The sequence below is a fragment of the Neoarius graeffei genome, chromosome 5, assembly GCF_027579695.1.
Source record: "Neoarius graeffei isolate fNeoGra1 chromosome 5, fNeoGra1.pri, whole genome shotgun sequence".
In the NCBI taxonomy this organism is placed as follows: Eukaryota; Metazoa; Chordata; class Actinopteri; order Siluriformes; family Ariidae; genus Neoarius; species Neoarius graeffei.
Window position 1 is genome coordinate 66,149,069 of NC_083573.1, and position 23,366 is coordinate 66,172,434.

Consider the following 23,366-nt stretch of genomic DNA (forward strand, 5'->3'; position numbering starts at 1 on the left):
AATAAACAGTAATAAAAGTCTGTATCCTTGTCAGTCGCGCTGTTTTCGTTCATTTCGTTTCGAACGAAAACACGTGCACGTCGCTTTGCGGTTGATTATATTAGATCTTCACAGCATATACGGCAAACATATGCCGGAAGAAACGATTTATCCATCAGACCATCCGCATCGCGTGGCCTTCCTCCCCAAGTATCGCGAGATCACCGGACATGGCTATGGCTGCGGTACAGAAACTGGGGAAGTGTGCAGTGTCTCAGGCTGGGGAGCACACCGCGTCTGTCTTTTTTCTTCATGGCTCAGGTGCCTTTTTTTTTTTAAATTGTCGGTGTTTAAGAGCTGGGACATGTTTCTTTCTTTCTTTAAGGAGTTTCTTTGTAGTCTGGTGATAAATCCCATGGTTATAGAGCGGCTAGTGAGAGCTGAGGCGCAGAGAGAGAGCGCAGGCCCGCACTGCGCTCTGTTACACTGACATGACATTCATAAACTCGTAAATATTGTTTACTCGCCTGAAACAACAATAACAGTAATGAAGGACAGACTCGGGAGAGGCTTCCAGAGAAACGCCGGGTTGATGATGTGGCATTAAGAGCTAGCTTTCTTTCCCATTGCTTTTCCAAGCTTGTATGTCTCTCTTTAAGTTTATTTAATGTATAAAAGATTGACATTTAATATCACAGCAGTTTAGCCAGGATTAAGAGTCGAGTGAAACTGTTCAATTCAAAGCAGTCACATATACAGTGGTGCTTGAAAGTTTGTGAACCCTTTAGAATTTTCCATATTTCTGCATAAATATGACCTAAAACATCATCAGATTTTCACACAAGTCCTAAAAGTAGATAAAGAGAACCCAGTTAAACAAATGAGACAAAAAATATTACACTTGGTCATTTATTTATTGAGGAAAATGATCCAATATTACATATCTGTGAGTGGCAAAAGTATGTGACCCTCTAGGATTAGCAGTTGATTTGAAGGTGAAATTAGAGTCAGGTGTTTTCAATCAATGGGATGACAGTCAGGTGGGGTGGCACTGTCGCCTCACAGCAAGAAGGTCCTGGGTCTGAGCCCGACGAGGGCCTTTCTGTGTGGAGTTTTCATGTTCTCCGGGTGCTCCGGTTTCCCCCACAGTCCAAAGACATGCAGGTTAGATTAACTGGTGGCTCTAAATTGACCGTAGGTGTGAATGTGAATGGTTGTCTGTGTCTATGTGTCAGCCCTGTGATGACCTGGCGACTTGTCCAGGGTGTACCCCGCCTTTCACCCGTAGTCAGCTGGGATAGGCTCCAGCTTGCCTGTGACTCTGTAGGACAGGATAAGCAGCTATAGATAATGGATGGATGGACAATCAGGTGGATAACAAAGGAGATTTCTGAGGACCTCAGAAAAAGCGTTGTTGATGCTCATTAGGCTGGAAAAGGTTACAAAACCATCTCTAAAGAGTTTGGACTCCACCAATCCGCAGTCAGACATATTGTGTACAAATGGAGGAAATTCAAGACCATTTTTACCCTCCCCAGGAGTGGTCGACCAACAAAGATCACTCCAAGAGCAAGGCGTGTAATAGTCAGCGGGGTCACAAAGGACCCCAGGGTAACTTCTAAGCAACTGAAGGCCTCTCTCACATTGGCTAATGTTCATGAGTCCACCATCAGGAGAACACTGAACAACGATGGTGTGCATGGCAGGGTTGCAAGGAGAAAGCCACTGCTGTCCAAAAAGAACATCATTGCTGCTCGTCTGCAGTTTGCTAAAGATCATGTGGACAAGCCAGAAGGCTTTTGGAAAAATGTTTTGTGGACAGATGAGACCAAAATAGAACTTTTTGGTTTAAATGAGAAGCGTTATGTTTGGAGAAAGGAAAACACTGCATTCCAGCATAAGAACCTTATCCCATCTGTGAAACATGGTGGTGGTAGTATCATGGTTTGGGCCTGTTTTGCTGCATCTGGGCCAGGATGGCTTGCTATCATTGATGGAACAATGAATTCTGAATTACTAAAGGAAAATGTCAGGACATCTGTCCATGAACTAAATCTCAAGAGAAGGTGGGTCATGCAGCAAGAGGACGACCCTAAGCGCACAAGTCGTTCTACCAAAGAATGGTTAAAGAAGAATAAAGTTAATGTTTTGGAATGGCCAAGTCAAAGTCCTGACCTTAATCCAATCAAAATGTTGTGGAAGGACCTGAAGTGAGCAGTTCATGTGAGGAAACCCACCAACATCCCAGAGTTGAAGCTGTTCTGTATGGAGGAATGGGCTAAAATTCCTCCAAGCCGGTGTGCAGGACTGATCAACAGTTACCGGAAACGTTTAGTTGCAGTTATTGCTGCACGAGAGGGTCACACCAGATACTGAAAGCAAAGGTTCACATACTTTTGCCACTCACAGATATGTAATATTGGATCATTTTCCTCAGTAAAAAAATGACCAAGTATAATAATTTTGTCTCATTTGTTTAACTGGGTTCTCTTTATCTACTTTTAGGACTTGGGTGAAAATCTGATGTTTTAGGTCCGATTAATGAAGAAATATAGAAAATTCTAAAGGGTTCACAAACTTTCAAGCACCACTATATATTGGATGGTACAGTATGGAAATAGTTGTGGTGAAAGCAGTGAAGGTAAAAGTAATATAAATGTGTGTAATATCCAATAAGGGTTAGGTGGGTAAATAAAGTTTTGAGAGCTTTCTTCTTGGTTTCAGTGGATGTACTGTACAGTGGTCTCTATTTGGATTTTGCTTCTGTGAGGGAATCCTCATATCACAGCCAGGCTTTGTAATTAAATACAGCTGTGCAACATGATGATTTACTGCCATCACAAGGCAACAGGCATGAATTATAACAGTTTGTTTACACTCAGCCCCACTGGTGTCTGGATTAGTCATGAGCAAAACTCGGTTACAGTCTGCACAAAAGTGCACAGATCGATTGCTCTTTAATAGATCACCTGCTGGAAACGCTTCATGCAGAATGGATGAGGCGTAAATGAGCCTGGACAAAGGTTAGCTATGTCCAAAACTGTGCTCTGCTATATTAAATGGTATGTCACAATATTTAGACTCCGTCCATAATAAAACTCTGCTTTCTGCCATTAACTTTGGTCAGCTGTCGTGGATTACATGTTTTTGTTTGCCATAAAGGCTAACATTCCTGTTCACCTAGACTACTGTCTGATTGATTTTTTTTTTAAGCCTACTCAAAGCTTTAACTTTATTAATGCACACAAGATTTTTTGTGTCACTGATGAATGCTAAATCTACATAACTCGCTCTAGTTCGCGTCACATCTTATTGGCATAAACGATTTTTTTTTGTGTGTGTTCATGCAAATTCAACTTGCTACATGGACAGCACTTTCAATCACCACTTTCATTCTGACCTGCACAAGTAATAGGGCTGTAACAATATGCAAATCGAAATCGCGATACGCAGAGTCACGATCCGTGTCGCGATACAAGAAGGCAGAATCGCGGTACACCCTTTCAAACTTCTCCTCAGCCCAAAAATAGAGGTGCTTCCAAACTTCAATTTATGAATACTTTACTTTTTATTTAAATTACATTTTAAACTTACTTAAATTACTTTTATTTTTTATATCTATTAGTAAGTCATTTTTTCGCCGACCTGCGACAATCTTCTGCGAGTCATGCAACGTCCACACTCGCCACTGGCAGAGCATTCATTTCTTTTAAGCGGTCGCCATTCTGGTTGCGACGCGGGGAGCGAATCTGTAAACAAGCAGCTCATTGGCTGGCTAGGTGTGCCACAAGCCAATCACAATCACTTGACCGGAAAGGCATGCAGTGTTGCCAGATTGGGCGGGTTTAGGTGTTTTTTGGCTGGTTTTGAACATATTTTGGGGTGGAAAACGTTAGCAATATCTGGCAAAAGCATGTCTGCTTGGGCGGAAGCCTTCTGCGGTAGTTACATTTTGACACGCGAGCAATGTTTCACCATAAAAATTCCGTAATTTCCATCTGTTTTCCGCGATCACAGAAAATCATTGGCCCTATGAGAGTGAGACAGTGAGAGAGCCACCCCCCCAAAAAAAAATCTTAACGGATTTACACGATTTGGAAAAATGACTTTTTCAGAACCGAAAAAACCAGAGCTTCCGGCTCAACAGTATTATTTTGAGAAATAAAACAGTCTTTGGATATACATTTGTTCATTTTTGCATACATATTACTCATTCTCTGCAGTGGTCTGAATTATTTGTTATTAAATAGTTAATGTAAGTAAGTAAATGTTAAGTCAAATTTACTACTTTTAAAAATACATTTTAAAAAAATCATGGGTCAAAAATCGCGATACGAATCGAATCATGAGTTGGGTGTATCGTTACAGCCCTAACAAGTAAGGTAATGCAAAGCAACACATGAACAGTTAAAATCACCATTTAAGCCCATCTATCTTCTACCGCTTATCCAGATCTGGGTCGTTGGGGTAGCAGGCTAAGCAGAGCAGCTCAGACTTCCCTCTCCCCGGCCACCTCCACCAGCTCTTCCGGGGGAATACTGAGGTGTTCCCAGGCCAGCCGAGAGATGTAATCTCTCCAGCGTGTCCTGGGTCTGCTCCGGGGTCTCCTCCCAGTGGGCCATGCCCAGAAAACCTCCCTTGGGAAGCGTCCAGGGGGTATCCTAACAAGGTACCCGAACCACCTCAGCTGACTCCTTTCGATGTGGAGGGGCAGCGGTTCTACTCAGTTTCTCCCGAATGACCAAGCTTCTCACCCTGTCTCTAAGGAAGAACCCAGCCACCCTGCAAAGAAAACTCATTTCAATCCCATTTAAGCCCAATCTGTCAAAATCGGAAAAGATTTCAGGAGTCTGGACCAGTTGAAAATTTGTCAGGAAAAAGACACATGACCTGATCTTTCCTCACAATAACAACTTCAAACATGCATTCAAATCAATATAGGAATTGTTCCAGGAACACGAAATCAGTGTTGTACGATGGCCGTGTAAGTATGGATTTGAGCCCTGTAAAAATAACCTGTGCTTTGAATTGAAGTAGGCAGTCCAATTATACAAACCAGGGCTCGACATTAGCACTTGCCCGATGGCCCGGCGGTGTTTTTTACGTCTTTCGGGCCACTAAATTTGGCCAAACAGTGGCCCGGGCGGGCCAGTACGTTTTAGATACAGATTAACAAATTTTATTACTCATATTTTACCCAGAATTGTGAAGAAATTGTTCGTAAAATGCACCTTTTCGATACGAGGTCCGCCATCTTTGTTTTTGTCTCGCTCCGCGCCGCGGCAGGAGTGTGTCGTCTTCGTGCATCTTCGGAAATGTTCGGCTTCATTTTGAACTCGGCAGCCAATCAGAGCGCGCGACAGCACGCTCGGTTTACAACTCGCCAAATCGTAAAACAGCATTTCAACACTCGCTTTAGCTTCAGATGGTGTAAAATCATTCAGACTTTGTATATTAATATCAAAATTTCAGGATACACTGCCAAGAAATATGGCTACACGTGTATCAACTTTTAGTGATTCAAGAATGAAGTATAAATGTTGGTTGCAATGACTGAAATAGAAGAACAGATAAAATCTCATCTCATTATCTCTAGCCGCTTTATCCTTCTACAGGGTCGCAGGCAAGCTGGAGCCTATCCCAGCTGACTACGGGCGAAAGGCGGGGTACACCCTGGACAAGTCGCCAGGTCATCACAGGGCTGACACATAGACACAGACAACCATTCACACTCACATTCACACCTACAGTCAATTTAGAGTCACCAGTTAACCTAACCTGCATGTCTTTGGACTGTGGGGGAAACCGAAGCACCCGGAGGAAACCCACGCGGACACGGGGAGAACATGCAAACTCCAACAGATAAAATAATATGGTAAATTAGATCTGATCCCATATATTATTCAAATATCCAAAGATGATGAAATCTATCAAAATAGCCAAACTAGGTTTACATTAGTTGGCGTATACGTAGCCCATGGCCAATCATAGCAGTTGTACCTGGTGACGTAGTTAGAGCAACGAAGAGGCGAAGAAAGACTGAAACGCCAAACGCTGTTGTTTTTTTTAAAACAAACTTTCGCTCTAAACTATTCAGAACAGTGTCTAAAGCTTGATCGAAAGTTTGGTTCGTATCACTCGCCGCCATGTTAAATGTGATCCGTAAACAGTCCCAAATAAACTACAAGCTTCCGTTTGTCGAGTAGTACGCGTCACCGTCTTTCCACCCCTCCCCACTCTCTGATTGGCTCCCTAACTCAGGCAAGCCTTTAGACCATAGTTTCCATGCTGTCTTTTCAGATTGGAACGATTGTGCAAAGCAGCATGGGATTTCCCAGGCTATGCTAAACCCAGTATATCCCCAGTTACTAGGGTATCTGCTGTTGCCATGGCAACGGTTTATGCAAATGAGCTGAATTTGCAAAAATTTACTACTAGTTCCCCCAAGGGCATATCCTGAAAATTTGGTGTTTATATCTTGTCTTATTAAAAAACACATTTCACCCCTTTTTGGCTTACCTGAGCATACCTGTTAATTAGCTAATTAACAGGTAATTAGGGTTATAAATCACCCCCGAGCAGGTAAGGCTTTGCAAAAATCTCACTAGATTATTCCCCAAAGTCCACCCTTTCAGGAAATGTATGATTTGTCAATGATTCTCATGATATTTTATTAATTAAGTAGTAAAACTTCTTCATGGACAATAAAAATGCCCATTTAAATCCAGCATGATGAGGGTTAGTATGCCACCCTCACCTTTCATCCAGACTCGGGACTGGCCTGTGTGTGTCTTGTGGCTATTATATAAAGGTGTATGTAAAAAGTTCATTGTACTTCTATTTCTATTAGAATATCTACAGTGGTGAGAATTCAATATCTACAATGTTGAGAATATATGAGCCAAAAGTTGAAACCATGACAAAAAAGGAATATGTCTCCATCACACAGGGTGGGTTACAGGCAAAGCTTATTCTATAAACAAGTTAGTTGCATGGTGAGGCAAAACTTAGCTTATAAAACTTATACAAACAATTGTTAATGTAAAACAGTAACCAACAGCATGTGTTAAACGAACAGAGAACAAGAACACAGGAAAATTTTAAATGTAACTAAGAAATTGATAGGACAAGAAATGCAAACAATAAAATATAAATGTGAACAAACAATAAAGGTATAATAATGTTAGCAAAATATGAATAATCTTATTTTCATTAATTTCACCTTAAAATGCACCAGAATGCATGAATATGAATTGAAAATCAAAATTTTCCAGGGGAGGGCCCCCGGACCCCCCTCTTTGTGCAAGCACCTGTGGTGTTTGCAGCGGCTGCCTGCGGCAGCTGTGGTTCGGGTACCGCGCGCATTCAGGCCACCACATTTTCCATTTGGGACAGTAACTTTTCAATTCCACTGGCCCACTGGGCCACCAGTGGTAAATGCTTAATGTCTAGGCCTGCAAACCTAGCAATATATACACTATATGGCCAAAAATTTTTTGGACAGCAGACCATTACTCCCATATGTGGTTCTTCCCCAAACTGTTGCCACAAAGCTGGAAACACAATTGTATAAAATGTCTTAGTATGCTGTAGAATTACAATTTCCCTTCACTGGAGTTAAGGAGCCCGACCCTGTTCCAGCATGACCATGCCCCTGTGCACAAAGCTAGCTCCATGGTTTGCCAAAGTTTGAGTGAAAGAACTCAAGTGTCCTGCACAGAGCCCTGACCTCAACCCCACTGAACACCGTTAAGATGGACTGGAAAGCACTATGGCACAAATCCTCACACATACATTTCAAAATCTAGTGGAAGGACTTCCCAGAGGTGTAGAGGCTGTTAAAGCAGCAAAGGCGAGACCAGGTCCATATTAATTCTCATGATTTTGGGAAGGCGTGTTTAGTCCAGGAACTAAAGTCTTGTTTGACAATACAGCAAGAGGCACTGTGCTGTTGTTCTCTCCACAAGAGGGTTCACCAAATGTTTCACTGGAGCAGAGGTGCTGATCATTTTGAAACCAGTACTGGGGGGGGGATAAAAAAAATTCAGCATTCCCATATGTTTAAAATCTAAATGTCCTGAGTGTTATTTTAATATACAGTTAGGTCCATATATATTTGGACATTGACACTTTTTTTTTTTTTTTTACCTTCCTGTCCTGTACAAGAAGGGCCAAAGTCGTCTCCACCTCTTGAGAAGACTGAGGTCTTTTGGTGTGTGCAGGACACTGCTTAGGACTTTTTATGACTCTGTGGTAGCATCAGCGATTTTCTACGCTGTGGTCTGCTGGGGCTGTGGAAGTTCAGAGAGGGACAGGAAGAAACTTAATAAACTGGTCAGAAGGGCTGGCTCAGTCTTGGACTGTCCTCTGGACTCCATTGAGGTGGTGGGTGAGAGGAGGATGTTAGCCAAGCTGACCTTAATCATGGATAACCCCTCTCACCCCCTACATGAGGCTGTGGGGGCTTTAAGCAGCTCTTCTAGTAGTAGACTGCTGCACCCACGGTGTAAGAAGGAGAGATACCGCAGGCCATTCATACCTACTGCTGTCAGGCTGTATAACACCCACAACTTGTAACGTAGCACCAATAACCTGTTTGTCATTTAATTTGCACTACTTCACCACTCCTACCTCTGCCATCTCTCATCAATGCAATTATGTGCAATAATATAGGCCCTAAACTATTTTTATGCATACTTATATAAATATTATTTATGTATATGTGTGTGTGTGTATATATATATATATATATATATATATATATATATATATATATATATATATACACATATACAGAGTCTACCTGTAATGTGCAATTTTTCCGAGCCTCTCAATAAGGCAATTTTTCTATACTTTTTCATGGTAGATAATGCAAATAGTCCTCTGTATTTAATCCTTCATTTGTCTAATTTTTATTTCAGTTTTATTTGTTATCTGTTTGACATTTTCTTGCTACTGTAACACGTGAATTTCCCCGATGTGGGATGAATAAAGTGAATCTAATCTTTACTGAAACATATTCAAGTTATAGTTATATAATGGACATGGACATAAAGTCCAGACTTTCAGCTTTCATTTGAGGGTATCCACATTAAAATTGGATGAAGGGTTTAGGAGTTTCAGCTCCTTAACATGTGCCACCCTGTTTTTAAAGGGACCAAAAGTAATTGGACAATTGACTCAAAGGCTATTTCATGGGCAGGTGTGGGCAATTCCTTCATTTTGTCATTCTCAATTAAGCAGATAAAAGGCCTGGAGTTGATTGGAGGTGTGGTGCTTGCATTTGGAAGATTTTGCTGTGAAGAAAACATGCGGTCAAAGGAGCTCTCCATGCAGGTGAAACAAGCCATCCTTAAGCTGCGAAAACAGAAAAAAAAACATCCGAGAAATTGCTACAATATTAGGAGTGGCAAAATCTACAGTTTGGTACATCCTGAGAAAGAAAGAAAGCACCGGTGAACTAATCAATGCAAAAAGACCTGGACACTCACAGAAGACAACAGTAGTGGATGATCGCAGAATAATTTCCATGGTGAAGAGAAACCCCTTCACAACAGCCAACCAAGTGAACAACACTCTCCAGGAGGTAGGCGTATCAATATCCAAATCTACCATAAAGAGAAGACTGCGTGAAAGTAAATACAGAGGGTTCACTGCACAGTGTAAGCCACTCATAAGCCTCAAGAATAAAAAGGCTAGATTGGACTTTGCTAAAAAACATCTAAAAAAAGCCAGCACAGCTTTGCAAGAACATTCTTTGGACAGATGAAACCAAGATCAACCTCTACCAGAATGATGGAAAGAAAAAAGTATGGTGAAGGCGTGGTACAGCTCATGATCCAAAGCATACCATCATCTGTAAAACACGGCGGAGGCAGTGTGATGGCTTGGGCATGCATGGCTGCCAGTGGCATTGGGTCACTAGTGTTTATTGATGATGTGACACAGGACAGAAGCAGCCGGATGAATTCTGAGGTATTCAGAGACATACTGTGTGCTCAAATCCAGCCAAACTGATTGGTCGGCGTTTCATAATACAGATGGACCCAAAACATAAAGCCAAAGCAACCCAGGAGTTTATTAAAGCAAAGAAGTGGAATATTCTTGAATGGCCAAGTCAGTCACCTGATCTCAACCCAATTGAGCATGCATTTCACTTGTTAAAGACTAAACTTCAGACAGAAAGGCCCACAAACAAACAGCAACTGAAAACCGCTGCAGTAAAGGCCTGGCAGAGCATTAAAAAGGAGGAAACGCAGCGTCTGGTGATGTCCATGAGTTCAAGACTTCAGGCAGTCATTGCCAACAAAGGGTTTTCAACCAAGTATTAGAAATGAACATTTTATTTACAATTATTTAATTTGTCCAATTACTTTTGAGCCCCTGAAATGAAGGGATTTTGTTTAAAAAATGCTTTAGTTCCTCACATTTTTATGCAATCATTTTGTTCAACCCACTGAATTAAAGCTGAAAGTCTGAACTTCAACTGCATCTGAATTGTTTTGTTCAAAATTCATTGTGGTAATGTACAGAACCAAAATTAGAAAAATGTTGCCTCTGTCCAAATATTTATGGACCTAACTGTAAGATGAAACATTTATGCTAATCAGGGCGAACAATCCAATGGCACACCCCAAATTCCAAGCTTAATTGTGTAAATAACAATAAACTAATGAAAACAAGAGAGCATCAACTGTGAATGTTATCAGTAATTAACCTGTTGTCCGGTTTCTGACTCGGCCTCTGAAAAGTCAAGTAGTATAGCGTGTGTCCCCCCCCCCCCTTTTTTTTCCCTTTCTTTCTTTTTGCTTACAAACCTGGTGAAATTTTTGGCAAACAGAGGGCCACAATGATCCTGATGGTGTGACCAGTAGCATGCCCACAAGTGCTTTATAGGGTTAAAGTTCAGAAGAGATATGACCTGATTTCAAGTGTTCATTTATCCAGCCAGTTTGCTGTAACTTTATCTGCTGTCACAGAGTGGAGCAGAATTTCTCCTGGCACATAATATGCAGAACGCGAGTGGTTCTGTCCCTTGCTAATTGTGAAACTCTGGGTATTATGGACATTATCATGCAGCTTTGAATGAAAGGCTTTTAAAAGTAACCTGATTAGGTAAAAGCGTATGCAGTGACCTTTTATGTGATTGGCAAGTTGCAAAGCCTCACTGAACAAGTGGTATTGTTGGTCATAGACTTTAGAAGAACTTGATCACTTCTTCAAAACGGGCACAGCTGAAGATAAGGAATAAAACATGAAACAGGAAGTGGTGTTATAGGAAAATAATGCACACCAAGTGGATGCCTTCCATAAATGATAGATAAACAGCTCCTTACTAAAAGCTTCACCGTATCAGTGACTCTATGTTCTTATTTGTTAAAGGGCCACGTTTATTACTCGCCTTAGATTATGCAGAGCATCTGCCATACATTTCCTTGTAAATGTGCCTTTACTACAGAATTGATAACCTATTAGAACAAACAGTAATATAAACCTGTCGTTTGAATCTGAGCCATGCTGTTTTAGAAAACTGATCAACACCTTCTGATCAGTCAGATTAGAGAATTTAACAGAGCTGTGATATAATGGCTTTTAATAGAAACAAACATGGAAAACCTCTTACTATATTGCTTTGCTCTTATTGTATTGAATTGATGTTTCAGTATACGGTACTATATTGAAATATAGTTGTATGAGGCATTGAAAGGCCATTTTTGTTTGTTTGATATGTTAGGAGACACAGGGCAGGGATTACGAGCATGGGTTCGTGATGTTTTGGGGCAAGACATGGCTTTTGAGCATATCAGAATGATCTACCCTACAGCTCCAGCAAGGTAATTCATAATATTTCAGCTTCATAGGTCAAATGCTGATCTGATTTATTGACATTTATTCTTTGAGGTATGGCCACAGGCTTGAGGTCACAGCTGTCAGTTCTATAGAGGAAACAAATACAATTATTGTAGTGCATAAAAGCATTATTATTACAACCCCGATTCCAAAAAAGTTGGGACAAAGTACAAATTGTAAATAAAAATGGAATGCAATGATGTGGAAGTTTCAAAATTCCATATTTTATTCAGAATAGAACATAGATGACATATCAAATGTTTAAACTGAGAAAATGTATCGTTTAAAGAGAAAAATTAGGTGAGTTTAAATTTCATGACAACAACACATCTCAAAAAAGTTGGGGCAAGGCTATGTTTACCACTGTGAGACATCCCCTTTTCTCTTTACAACAGTCTGTAAACATCTGGGGACTGAGGAGACAAGTTGCTCAAGGTTAGGGAGAGGAATGTTAACCCATTCTTGTCTAATGTAGGATTCTAGTTGCTCAACTGTCTTAGGTCTTTTTTGTCGTATCTTCCGTTTTATGATGCACCAAATGTTTTCTATGGGTGAAAGATCTGGACTGCAGGCTGGCCAGCTCAGTACCCGGACCCTTCTTCTACGCAGCCATGATGGTGTAATTGATGCAGTATGTGGTTTGGCATTGTCATGTTGGAAAATGCAAGGTCTTCCCTGAAAGAGACGTCGTCTGGATGGGAGCATATGTTGCTCTAGAACCTGGATATACCTTTCAGCATTGATGGTGTCTTTCCAGATGTGTAAGCTGCCCATGCCACACGCACTAATGCAACCCCATACCATCAGAGATGCAGGCTTCTGAACTGAGCGCTGATAACTTGGGTCGTCCTTCTCCTCTTTAGTCCGAATGACACGGCGTCCCTGATTTCCATAAAGAACTTCAAATTTTGATTCGTCTGACCACAGAACAGTTTTCCACTTTGTCACAGTCCATTTTAAATGAGCCTTGGCCCAGAGAAGACGTCTGCGCTTCTGGATCATGTTTAGATACGGCTTCTTCTTTGAACTGTAGAGTTTTAGCTGGCAACGGCGGATGGCACGGTGAATTGTGTTCACAGATAATGTTCTCTGGAAATATTCCTGAGCCCATTTTGTGATTTCCAATACAGAAGCATGCCTGTATGTGATGCAGTGCCGTCTAAGGGCCCGAAGATCACGGGCACCCAGTATGGTTTTCCGGCCTTGACCCTTGCGCACAGAGATTCTTCCAGATTCTCTGAATCTTTTGATGATATTATGCACTGTAGATGATGATATGTTCAAACTCTTTGCAATTTTACACTGTCGAACTCCTTTCTGATATTGCTCCATTATTTGTCGGCGCAGAATTAGGGGGATTGGTGATCCTCTTCCCATCTTTACTTCTGAGAGCCGCTGCCACTCCAAGATGCTCTTTTTATACCCAGTCATGTTAATGACCTATTGCCAATTGACCTAATGAGTTGCAATTTGGTCCTCCAGCTGTTCCTTTTTTGTACCTTTAACTTTTCCAGCCTCTTATTGCCCCTGTCCCAACTTTTTTGAGCTGTGTTGCTGTCATGAAATTTCAAAATGTCTCACTTTCGACATTTGTCTATGTTCTATTGTGAATACAATATCAGTTTTTGAGATTTGAAAATTATTGCATTCTGTTTTTATTTACAATTTGTACTTTGTCCAAACTTTTTTGGAATTGGGGTTGTATTATTTAGTATAAATATGCAGGTGATTATAGGAAATCGTGCGCTCTGATTGTCCAAGAGAGTCATGCATTTTGGTTAATGCTGGCACTTTTTCGATACAAATGCTGTGCCTTTCTCAAAGTTGTAGAACTTTCTATGCTAGCACTACCACTTCCATCCCAAGTATACTTTTACACTAGTTATACTAGTTATTAGTATAAATACAGAGGTGATTATAGGAATCGTGCACTGATTGATTGAGAAATTCTGACTATTTCTCGATAATCACCTCAAGCACCTCGGCAAAATGGCAGCCAATCACTTTGTCACCATAAGTGAGGAAGAATTACAAATTATGAAAGAAAATGCTGTTCCTAAAAACACTAAAGATGCTACGAAGTTTGGTCTAAAACTATTCAAAGGTAAGAGAACTGTGATTTTTATTTTATCTATTTCAAAACAAAGCATTTTATGTGACTCAGCGTAGATAAGTGACACAAATCTGTGTGCATGCCACAAGCCTACATTTGCATGTCGCTTTTGAAGTTTGAAAATTTTTTTTAATATGACTTTTTAAAAATAAATCACCGATGCATTTATACTAAAACAATTATCCGCCTCAGGCTCAGTGAAGATCAGTGATTATTCTGTCCACATTCACTGGATATGAGCAGTCGCGCACTCTGATTGGCTACTCTACTACTAGGCTATCAGCTCATATACAGTGAGTAAAGAAAAACAAAATGGCGGCGCATGTTGCTGAACCAACCGAGGATGAAATAAAAAAAACTCTGCTCGAAAAACAAAACCCCAAAAAATACAAAAAAGCAACAAAATATGGAATAAAAGTATTTGATGATAAGAACGTATCTTTTTTTTTTTCATGAATTACTATTACAGCATTTTTCGCAAATTGCTACTGTCATTTCGCCGGTTTGTTTACATTCTAAGTGGAAATTATTTTGTCGGATGCTTTGTATAAAGTTTTTAGTTATCGAATTTGCAAAAAATAAAAATGCTCTGTTTCTCAAAATCCAGTGAATGTGGATAGAATAAAACAGTTATTCCACTCAATCTCGTCGTACATGGCTTATAGCCAACCAGGGCTCGAAATTCATATATTTTTTTCACCAGCCAGCCGGACTAGTGACCTTCCAAAGTAACTAGCCAAACAGAAAATCAACTCACCAAAACTTGTTCACGTATGAATTTTACTTCTGTCAAAAATAACACAAAAGAGAGTAGTTACCATTGTTCATGACTAATGCGCATTTATTTCAAGACCCGAGTATTTTGATACTGTTTTTTTTTTTTTTTTTGCACACTTTACAAATTGGCATTTGCTGTTCCATGTCCTCCTCGTGATATCCAAAAAAAATGCCAGATGACTGACCCCTTGCTAGTTCTTTTAGGAACCAATTCGTCCACTTCCATTTTTAATTTGTCGCTGAAATTGACAGAGCTTACACGGTAGCCTATGCAACACCAGCGATTGCACGAACTGAGTCAGCGCTGTAAACCGAAACTAGGAAATCTTCCCGCAAGTTCCTTTCAGCACCTAGATGTCGCCCGGGGATTGGTTGGCGAGTGCATGACGTTATTTATTTAAAAAAAAATTTTTTTTTACCCTTAGGCAGCCTCTCACGTTACTGCCTGAGGGACAGGGAGAAAACCACCGGAAGATGTTTTAAACAAACGCAACGAACACGAAACAAACGCAAGTCGGCAGGTGACTATAAAATACTCGATAGTCATGATATAATAATTATATGTATCTCACACAGAATTTTCGGAGATATATCGAGTATATTCGATATATCGCACAGTCCTAGTCTGAATCTTCGCTTCATATATATTTTTTATTTTCAACTAGCCAGCCGGGCTGCCTAGTGACAGGAATTACCCACCAAATGACAGGTTAAGTCGCCTCGGGCGACCGGATCACCACGAATTTCGAGCCCTGCCAACTCGGTGCTCTGCGCCTCATCAGCTATCAGCTCATGTACAACTCGATTTCATGGAATAACTGTTAAATAATTTCAGCTTCATCTCTGTTATTATTCACTGATATTCACTTTTTGCCTTTGGCGAGTAATTGTTAATTATTGCATGGTTTCATGAAGACGTTTTTATAACCACTAAGAAATTTCGCTGATTGGATTTAAAAGAGAATCCTGCTTCATTGGCTGTTTATTTGCCATATTTGTGTCTTCTCAGGCCATACACACCTATGCATGGGGCGCTGTCTCACGTATGGTTTGACCGCTACAAAATCTCTCGTGACTGCCCAGAGCATTTGGAGTCTATTGAAGAAATGTGCAGTAATTTAGGAGCTGTAGTCCAAGATGAGATCCGAGCCGGTGTACCTAAGCACAGGATGATTATCGGTATGGCTCTGATGTTCTTCTCAGACCATGTATCTCCCTTTTTCTTTCTCTTCTTTTGCTTTGCTCAGTCTTACATACTCTCGCACATCACTTGTTCAAAATGAAGTCGACTTTCAGGCCAGCGCTGTTATATCTCTCCTTCACTGTATGAAGTGAAGAATGAAACTTATCAAATTTCTCATTCCTTTCATGTCTTGCCAATCGCAGGCTTGAAAGGAATTTTTTGGAAGATTCTCCGGTTTCTGCACAGCTTAATCTCAAAATATTTGAGTTATCAAGTTCACACATAAATCATTATGAAGTAAAAATGGCAGGAAGTAGTATTCTGTGAGAGAATCCTATACTAGTCCAGGTAAAGCTCCCTCAGGAAATGTGCAGGGGGTTGTATGGAGGAGAAGTCACATAGAGGTTATATATGTAAGGACTGCCAGAAAGGTAAAAACCAACCCCAACAGTTGGGGAATAGTTACCTGTCAAAGAAAGTAACATATAAATATCTATAAATAGGGAGAAAAACAAGACCCTGTGTGAAAGGATCTGTGTGGAAGGACAGAAAAGCCCCTGAACTCCGTTCCAGAGAAAGTGATTCAAAAAACACATGTTCCTGTGAGACTGCTGAAATATTATCTTCCTAAATCATAACATTTTGTCATTAACTATAAATACTCATTGGAGTCACTCTGCACGCTGGAGAAACAAAGTGGTCTGTTCCCTGAGTCCACTCCTAAGGCTGATGGACTGACAAGCGCCAGAACTTTCCATGGAAAACATTTTCAGGAAGATGAGAAATCGTAGGCTATTGTATATGTTTTTTAATCTTTTACGTGTATTGATCCATGGGAAAAGCTCTGGAGAAATGAGGTTTCAAACACGCATGCAAGTCCTCGAGCCAAACAACTAAGGGCCCAGGAGAGCTTTGGAGATGGAGGTGGTAGTTTGAAGGTTGGGAAATTATGCTTCCACTGGAAAAGAAATATATCTGTCTTTACTTGAACTGTAGCGAATTAAGACACAGTTTCTTAGACACCAATAATCACAATGTTTTGTTTTATTAAACTTTCACCAAATAAAATAAGAAACAAAATTATGGTGGGGGTCACACAACAGAGCTGGGCCCCAATTAAAGTGTGCCCTATATAGAAACATAATATAATATAAAATGACTAAAGTACTATAACTTAATATACAATATATACATACACACATTAACATCTCATCTCATTATCTCTAGCCGCTTTATCCTTCTACAGGGTCGCAGACAAGCTGGAGCCTATCCCAGCTGACTACGGGCGAAAGGCGGGGTACACCCTGGACAAGTCGCCAGGTCATCACAGGGCTGACACATAGACACAGACAACCATTCACACTCCCATTCACACCTACGGTCAATTTAGAGTCACCAGTTAACCTAACCTGCATGTCTTTGGACTGTGGGGGAAACCGGAGCACCCGGAGGAAACCCACGCGGACACGGGGAGAACATGCAAACTCCGCACAGAAAGGCCCTCGCCGGCCACGGGGCTTGAACCCGGACCTTCTTGCTGTGAGGCGACAGCGCTAACCACTACACCACCATGCCGCCCCACATTAACATTATAAATTGATACCTAGATGAACTCAATAACAGCAAGCAATAGTCATTAAAATATTACGAGATGGACAACACTTCAGGCAAAAAGGATTTCCAAGTGTTAAAAGTATTAATATCGAAGACGTTGTTAAGATCATTGGTATAATGAGCAGTTAGCTGAAATTTAAATTGCTTCACAGAGCTACAAGAGCGTAAAGGAACAAAGATTATTCCAAAGCTTAAGCAATCGATTAAAATGGTTAGTTTGAAAAAGTTTAGTATGGCATGGAAGAATTAGCCTAAGGCAAAGCTGTTACAAGTAGTACGATCTGGAACCTTAGATTTAATAAATTCATTTACAGCAAAATCTAAATGACCTAGGCAACATTTGAAATAAAATTTTTAAAATGCTCATGTCATCACGGGCGGCACGGTGGTGTAGTGGTTAGCGCTGTCGCCTCAGAGCAAGAAGGTCCGGGTTTGAGCCCCGTGGCCAGCGAGGGCCTTTCTGTGCGGCGTTTGCATGTTCTCCCCGTGTCCGCGTGGGTTTCCTCCGGGTGCTCCGGTTTCCCCCACAGTCCAAAGACATGCAGGTTAGGTTAACTGGTGGCTCTAAATTGACCGTAGGTGTGAATGTGAGTGTGAATGGTTGTCTGTGTCGGCCCTGTGATGACCTGGCGACTTGTCCAGGGTGTACCCCGCCTTTCGCCCGTAGTCAGCTGGGATAGGCTCCAGCTTGCCTGCGACCCTGTAGAACAGGATAAAGCAGCTAGAGATAATGAGATGAGATGTCGTCACTTTCTGATGGTTAAAGTACAGTACCAGTCAAGGTATTTTACAAGGCAAGAAACTGCCCAAATTAACTTTTGATTCCAGGTGATTACCTCATGAAGCTGGTTAAGATAATGCCAGTAGTGTGCAAAGTGTTATCAGGGTAAATGCTGGCTATTTTGAAGAATCTAAAATATGAAACATTGGTTTTTTTTTTTAAAACACTTTTTTTCTTTACCACATAATTCCATTTATTTTTTTCGTGGTCCAAATCCTGTGCTCTGATTGGCTGGCGAGCGGGTCCGTATCCTACGGTACGGACCCCGGTTACGGACCTCTGGCAACTTGCTCATTCACAACAACAACAAACATAGTAGCATTTTTTTTGTCAACATTCATCTTATTAAAAAATATTTATTTATAAGATTATCAAAAAACATAAATTTTTGCCAGCATTTCTCAGGAGAATAGCATTAATTTTACAGCATGGATAGCGATAACGACAGTGTTCACAGCGAAAGCGAGTTTTACTACCCTGAGGAAGAAGAAATAAAAGAAAACATTTCAGGAGAAAGCTAAAAACCTGTAATTTGCTAACACAAGTAAAAGCATGGCTGAATCCTGAATGACTCCTGTTTGTATAAATAGGGGACTACATAGGCAGCAAAATGTAGGTTTTTTTTTTTCCTGCCATGGAAGTGCACTTGTATACAGAGGAGGAAGCAATTTGCATTACAGCCGTGAATGAGGATTCAAAATGGCAGCTTTCGGGGGCTCTCATTTTCTGTTAGAATTTGGTAAAGAAAAAAATAAATATATTATTTACCAGCTTAAGGTCGGTCCGTATGGTGAAACACCGTGACCTCCCAGCTGGTAAATAACATGTATATGTTCCATGTTATTTCAAAGTTTTGATGTCTTCGGTATTGTTCTACAATGTAGAAAACAGTCAAAATACAGAAAACCCTATGAATGAGTAGGCGTGTCCAAACTTTTAACTGGTACTGTACATATGAACTCAATCTTCTCTCATGTACCACTGTGTGCTCCCTCCACAGAGTGATGGGCACTTGTGCATATTCCCAGATGTGCCCATATTTGCCCAAATGTGTGAAATTAAAGACAGGCTCATGGAAGGATTTCAGAAAAATGGAAATTTAATGATGTGGAATTCAGGACTAGCGTTCATTTTCTTTGTGCTTTTTTTTTCCCCCTGCCTCAGTCCACTTTGGCTTTCAACTTTAAACTACTGTTTTTCACATGAACTTTCACATGCACAATGCTGTGTATGCAGCGTATACATCTGTCACTTAACTCTCTGTTCACAGCCACAGAGCAAAATTAAATAGAGATGCTTAACAAACCTCACTGCCTAAGCTTGAAAACTGTCCAATAGGCAAGGAAGCAGAATGTAGAAGTGAGTAGGACTGACGCAATCATGCGAATCATTCGCTTTGTAATCTGAATGTGCTGTTTTGACCTATTGAGGCGGCTTCTCTATGGGCGGAGCCATGGCATTACACCTGGCCTGCAGGTACCACCAGGATGTGGCTGGAGTCTTTGCGCTGTCCAGCTTCCTTAATAAGGATTCAGTTGTATATCAGGTAAGTTTATTTTTGGGCACTTTTATGAATCTTCCAGTGAAGTTATGTGGAAATGTTTTCATATGCCAAATCCATCAACTGTATAAAAATGGATGGCGCATCATCTCTAAAAAGTGAAGCTACCACAGGTCTAGCGCCCCTGCTGGCTGGTTGCAGTAGAGTTTTTAGCCCCGCCCCTTCCTTATGAGTTCCAATGACAAAACCGCCTTATTTCCATGTCACTTTTCCCATCTAAACTGGCTTTCCATGTACAGTGACTAATTCGAACACTTAGGGCTTCTGCATGCTCTTGCGACAAGGCTTTCGCAGATAGCTTTTCGCAGACAGTTGTAATTTATCGTTGAGCGGGGAGTAAAATAGGCGTGCGCGATGTTATTCACCGCCACAACGCAAGGGGGTGTGAAGTCGCGAAATCGCTAGGAGTAGTTGGTGGGTGTGGTTAGTGGAGTGTTTATCCTCCGGTTACTTATAATGACTAGAACTGGAGTCGTATAGATGTCTGTACTTCCTCACTTCCTCGATCAACCGCTCTTCGTGCTGCTCCATCTTCGCTCGTGTTTTTAAAAATGGCGGTCGTGAAAACAAACCAAACCGGGAAAGTAGGGAAGCGGAAGTGCGTGTACAGCGGATGTAGAGTGGACCAATCAGAGCCCTCTTGTCTGCGACGCTGTCTGCGAGGCTTCTGCGGTGGTCACAATTTTTGGGAGGTGCGCGCAGAGCGTCTGCGAAGGGGGGGGCTACGCAGACGCCATCTGCGACGCCATCTGCGAGGACTGCGTTGTCAGCATAAATTGGCCTTTAGTTTTCCATATGCTGATATCTGCACATTATTTTTTTTGCCCAGAAGTCAGTTTTTAAAACTTTATTCTACTATAAAGGAAGAAGGTGTGGATACGCTTGGGAATGGCGTGGTTGATAGCTTTCCCGGAAGAGAGCCGCTGTAGCCAGCAATCTAAGTTCACCACAGAATTTGCCCTCATATACGTACTTTTTTTTTCTCTCAAGTTTTCTAGACACATGCACTAATACAAACTGTTAATCATTTCTATTTAAAAAGTTTGAACTATCAGGAGAGTTTAATAGGAAAAAGGCTAGTTTAATTGCGCTAGCACATATAGCTTCATTGATAGCTATATTATTTCAGTATTAACAACATCCATCCAATCAGTTACTGAAATCTGCACAAAAGCCATTTGTTTGCCACTGAACACATACACTACCAATAACATTAGGAGGGATTTTATAAGTGGGTGTCTCAAATTTAAAAAAAATTTTACTCACTGTGCACTGCTGAATGTGGTCTAAACCAGCTGCTCTTCCTGAAACCACATGGCGGAAGTATTTGGCTTCATTTCATTAGAATAAGAATGAACAGGAGCGTGCAGTCCTTCTTTTTTTTTTTATTCATTCAGTCAGTGTGCCAAATCAAACGAAAAAAATCTTGCCACATTTACAAAAGTTTTGGCAAAACTGATTTTCCACAAAAAAAACCCTCTAAAATGAGAAGTCAGCTGCCATAGGCACAGACTAACTCTACCAGCTTTTATACAGCAGCATTTGTCCTAACTGAACGACGAAATCTTATTTGTCATAGTATTTTTAGATTTTCTTTGGTTGGCTTTCTTTGATGTTAATAATATGAAAATGAGTTTCACAAAATTCACTAAATTTGTGTGTGCAATCAAAATAAATGAGTTACAGTGGTGCTTGAAAGTTTGTGAACCCTTTAGAAATTTCTATATACTTTTGCCACTCACAGATATGTAATATTGGATCATTTTCCTCAATAAATAAATGACCAAGTATAATATTTTTTGTCTCATTTGTTTATATTTGTCTCATTTGTTGGGTTCTCTTTATCTACTTTTAGGACTTGTGTGAACATCTGATGATGTTTTAGGTCATATTTATGCAGAAATATAGAAAATTCTAAAGGGTTCACAAACTTTCAAGCACCACTGTAAACTTGGTAGCATAAATCATATACACCGATCAGCCATAACATTAAAAATCACTGACAGGTAAAGTGAATTACATTATGTTGTTACAGTGGCATCTACCAAGGGGTGGGATATATTAGGCAGCAAGAGAACAGTCAGTTCTTGAAGTTGATGTGTTGGAAGCAGGAAAAATGGCCAAGTGTAAGAATCTGAGTGACTTTGATAAGGGCCAAATTGTGATGGTTAGATGACTGGGTCTGAGCATCTCCTAAACCGCACATCTTGTGGAGTGTTCCTGGTATGCAGTGGTTAGTACTGACCAGAAGTGGTCCAAGGAAGGACAACCGGTCAACCGACAGGGTCATGGGTGTCAAAGGCTTGGTGAGTCGCATGGGGCACGAAGGCTAGCTCATATGGTCCAGCCCCACAGAAGAGCTACTGTAGCACAAACTGCTGAAAAAGTTCATGCTGGCTGAAAAAGAAAAGTGTCAGCATCGACTTTTTCAGCAGTTTGTGTTACAATAGCTCTTTGCTTCTTGCCCCTCCATGTGTAGGTTGTTGAAGATGCAGTAGGACGTCACTTACCAGAGCTTCTCCAGTGTCATGGTACAGTTGATGAACTGGTCTCCCATGCCTGGGGCGAAGAGACCAGCAGGTTGTTGAAGAAAGCTGGCATGGCTACCACCTTCCATGCATTCCCAGGGCTTAACCATCAACTCTGCCAGCCTGAGTTGGAGCTCCTGCGTTCCTGGATCTTAAAGAAGCTTCCATCTGAATGTTCTTCCACTGCCAAATCCTGAGTTGTAAAGACCTTACTGTTTACCTCTGCATAAACTGATTTTTAATACATTTAATGAATCTATTTGTTGTATGTGATGACCTGCAGTGTTTATTATTTTCTATGAAATAAAAGCATTTTTAGTTTCTGTTTTTATCAGCTGCTGATTACATTGCACCTGCAATGGTTACAATGGTTATCTTGATAATTTGTTTACTGTGCAACATATTCAGCTTGCAAAAGCATCCATGTGTATAAATGTAGGTTAATACAGCTATAAAAAAAAAAGCCTTCTCTGGTGATTGTGCTCTATGTACATGTGTTGCCCTTGAAAAAACTGCAGTTATTGTGCACATTTCCCAGCTGGCAGTAGGAGCCACATTAAAGCGTTGGCTGAAGACAGTACCTCGGTGCTGGGATGGCTGTTTCACTGAGCCTGCTTTCACTCATTATAGTTGTGGTCAGGCTGGAGCTGCAGGTAGAACTATCACACCAGAAAGCAGGAATGCCACTCAGTTTTGTGGTTTGAAGTTGGATCCCTACCCATTTGACACCATTTCCCTTTCCTGCAGGCTTGTAGTAGATCCCTCATCTTCATTTTTCCTTTCTTCCCTTAAGCACCAATATTGTTCTTTCTTTCGAAATCTGTTAAACATGTGTTTGGAGGTCAGGCCTGTTTGCTCAGTGGACTCAGCACAGATTGTTTCATTAATGGTTATTGGGTGGAAGTGGTTAGTGATTTCACTGTGTTTTTTCATTGAGGTTGTGTTGACCCTTTTCTCAGATTATGCAGAGGGGTCTTGGT

General features: G+C 40.9%; 1 protein-coding gene across 1 annotated transcript; it reads left to right on the plus strand.

Annotated features, from left to right (window-relative positions):
- The first annotated feature begins 200 nt into the window (after positions 1-200).
- Positions 201-22,709, plus strand: lyplal1 (lysophospholipase like 1). The gene is made up of 5 exons (XM_060922259.1): positions 201-300; positions 11,714-11,813; positions 15,729-15,898; positions 19,728-19,843; positions 22,338-22,709. Exons 1-5 carry the CDS (start codon positions 210-212, stop codon positions 22,581-22,583), a joined length of 723 nt encoding a protein of 240 aa, XP_060778242.1. The 5' UTR covers positions 201-209; the 3' UTR covers positions 22,584-22,709.
- The last annotated feature ends 657 nt before the right edge of the window (positions 22,710-23,366 follow it).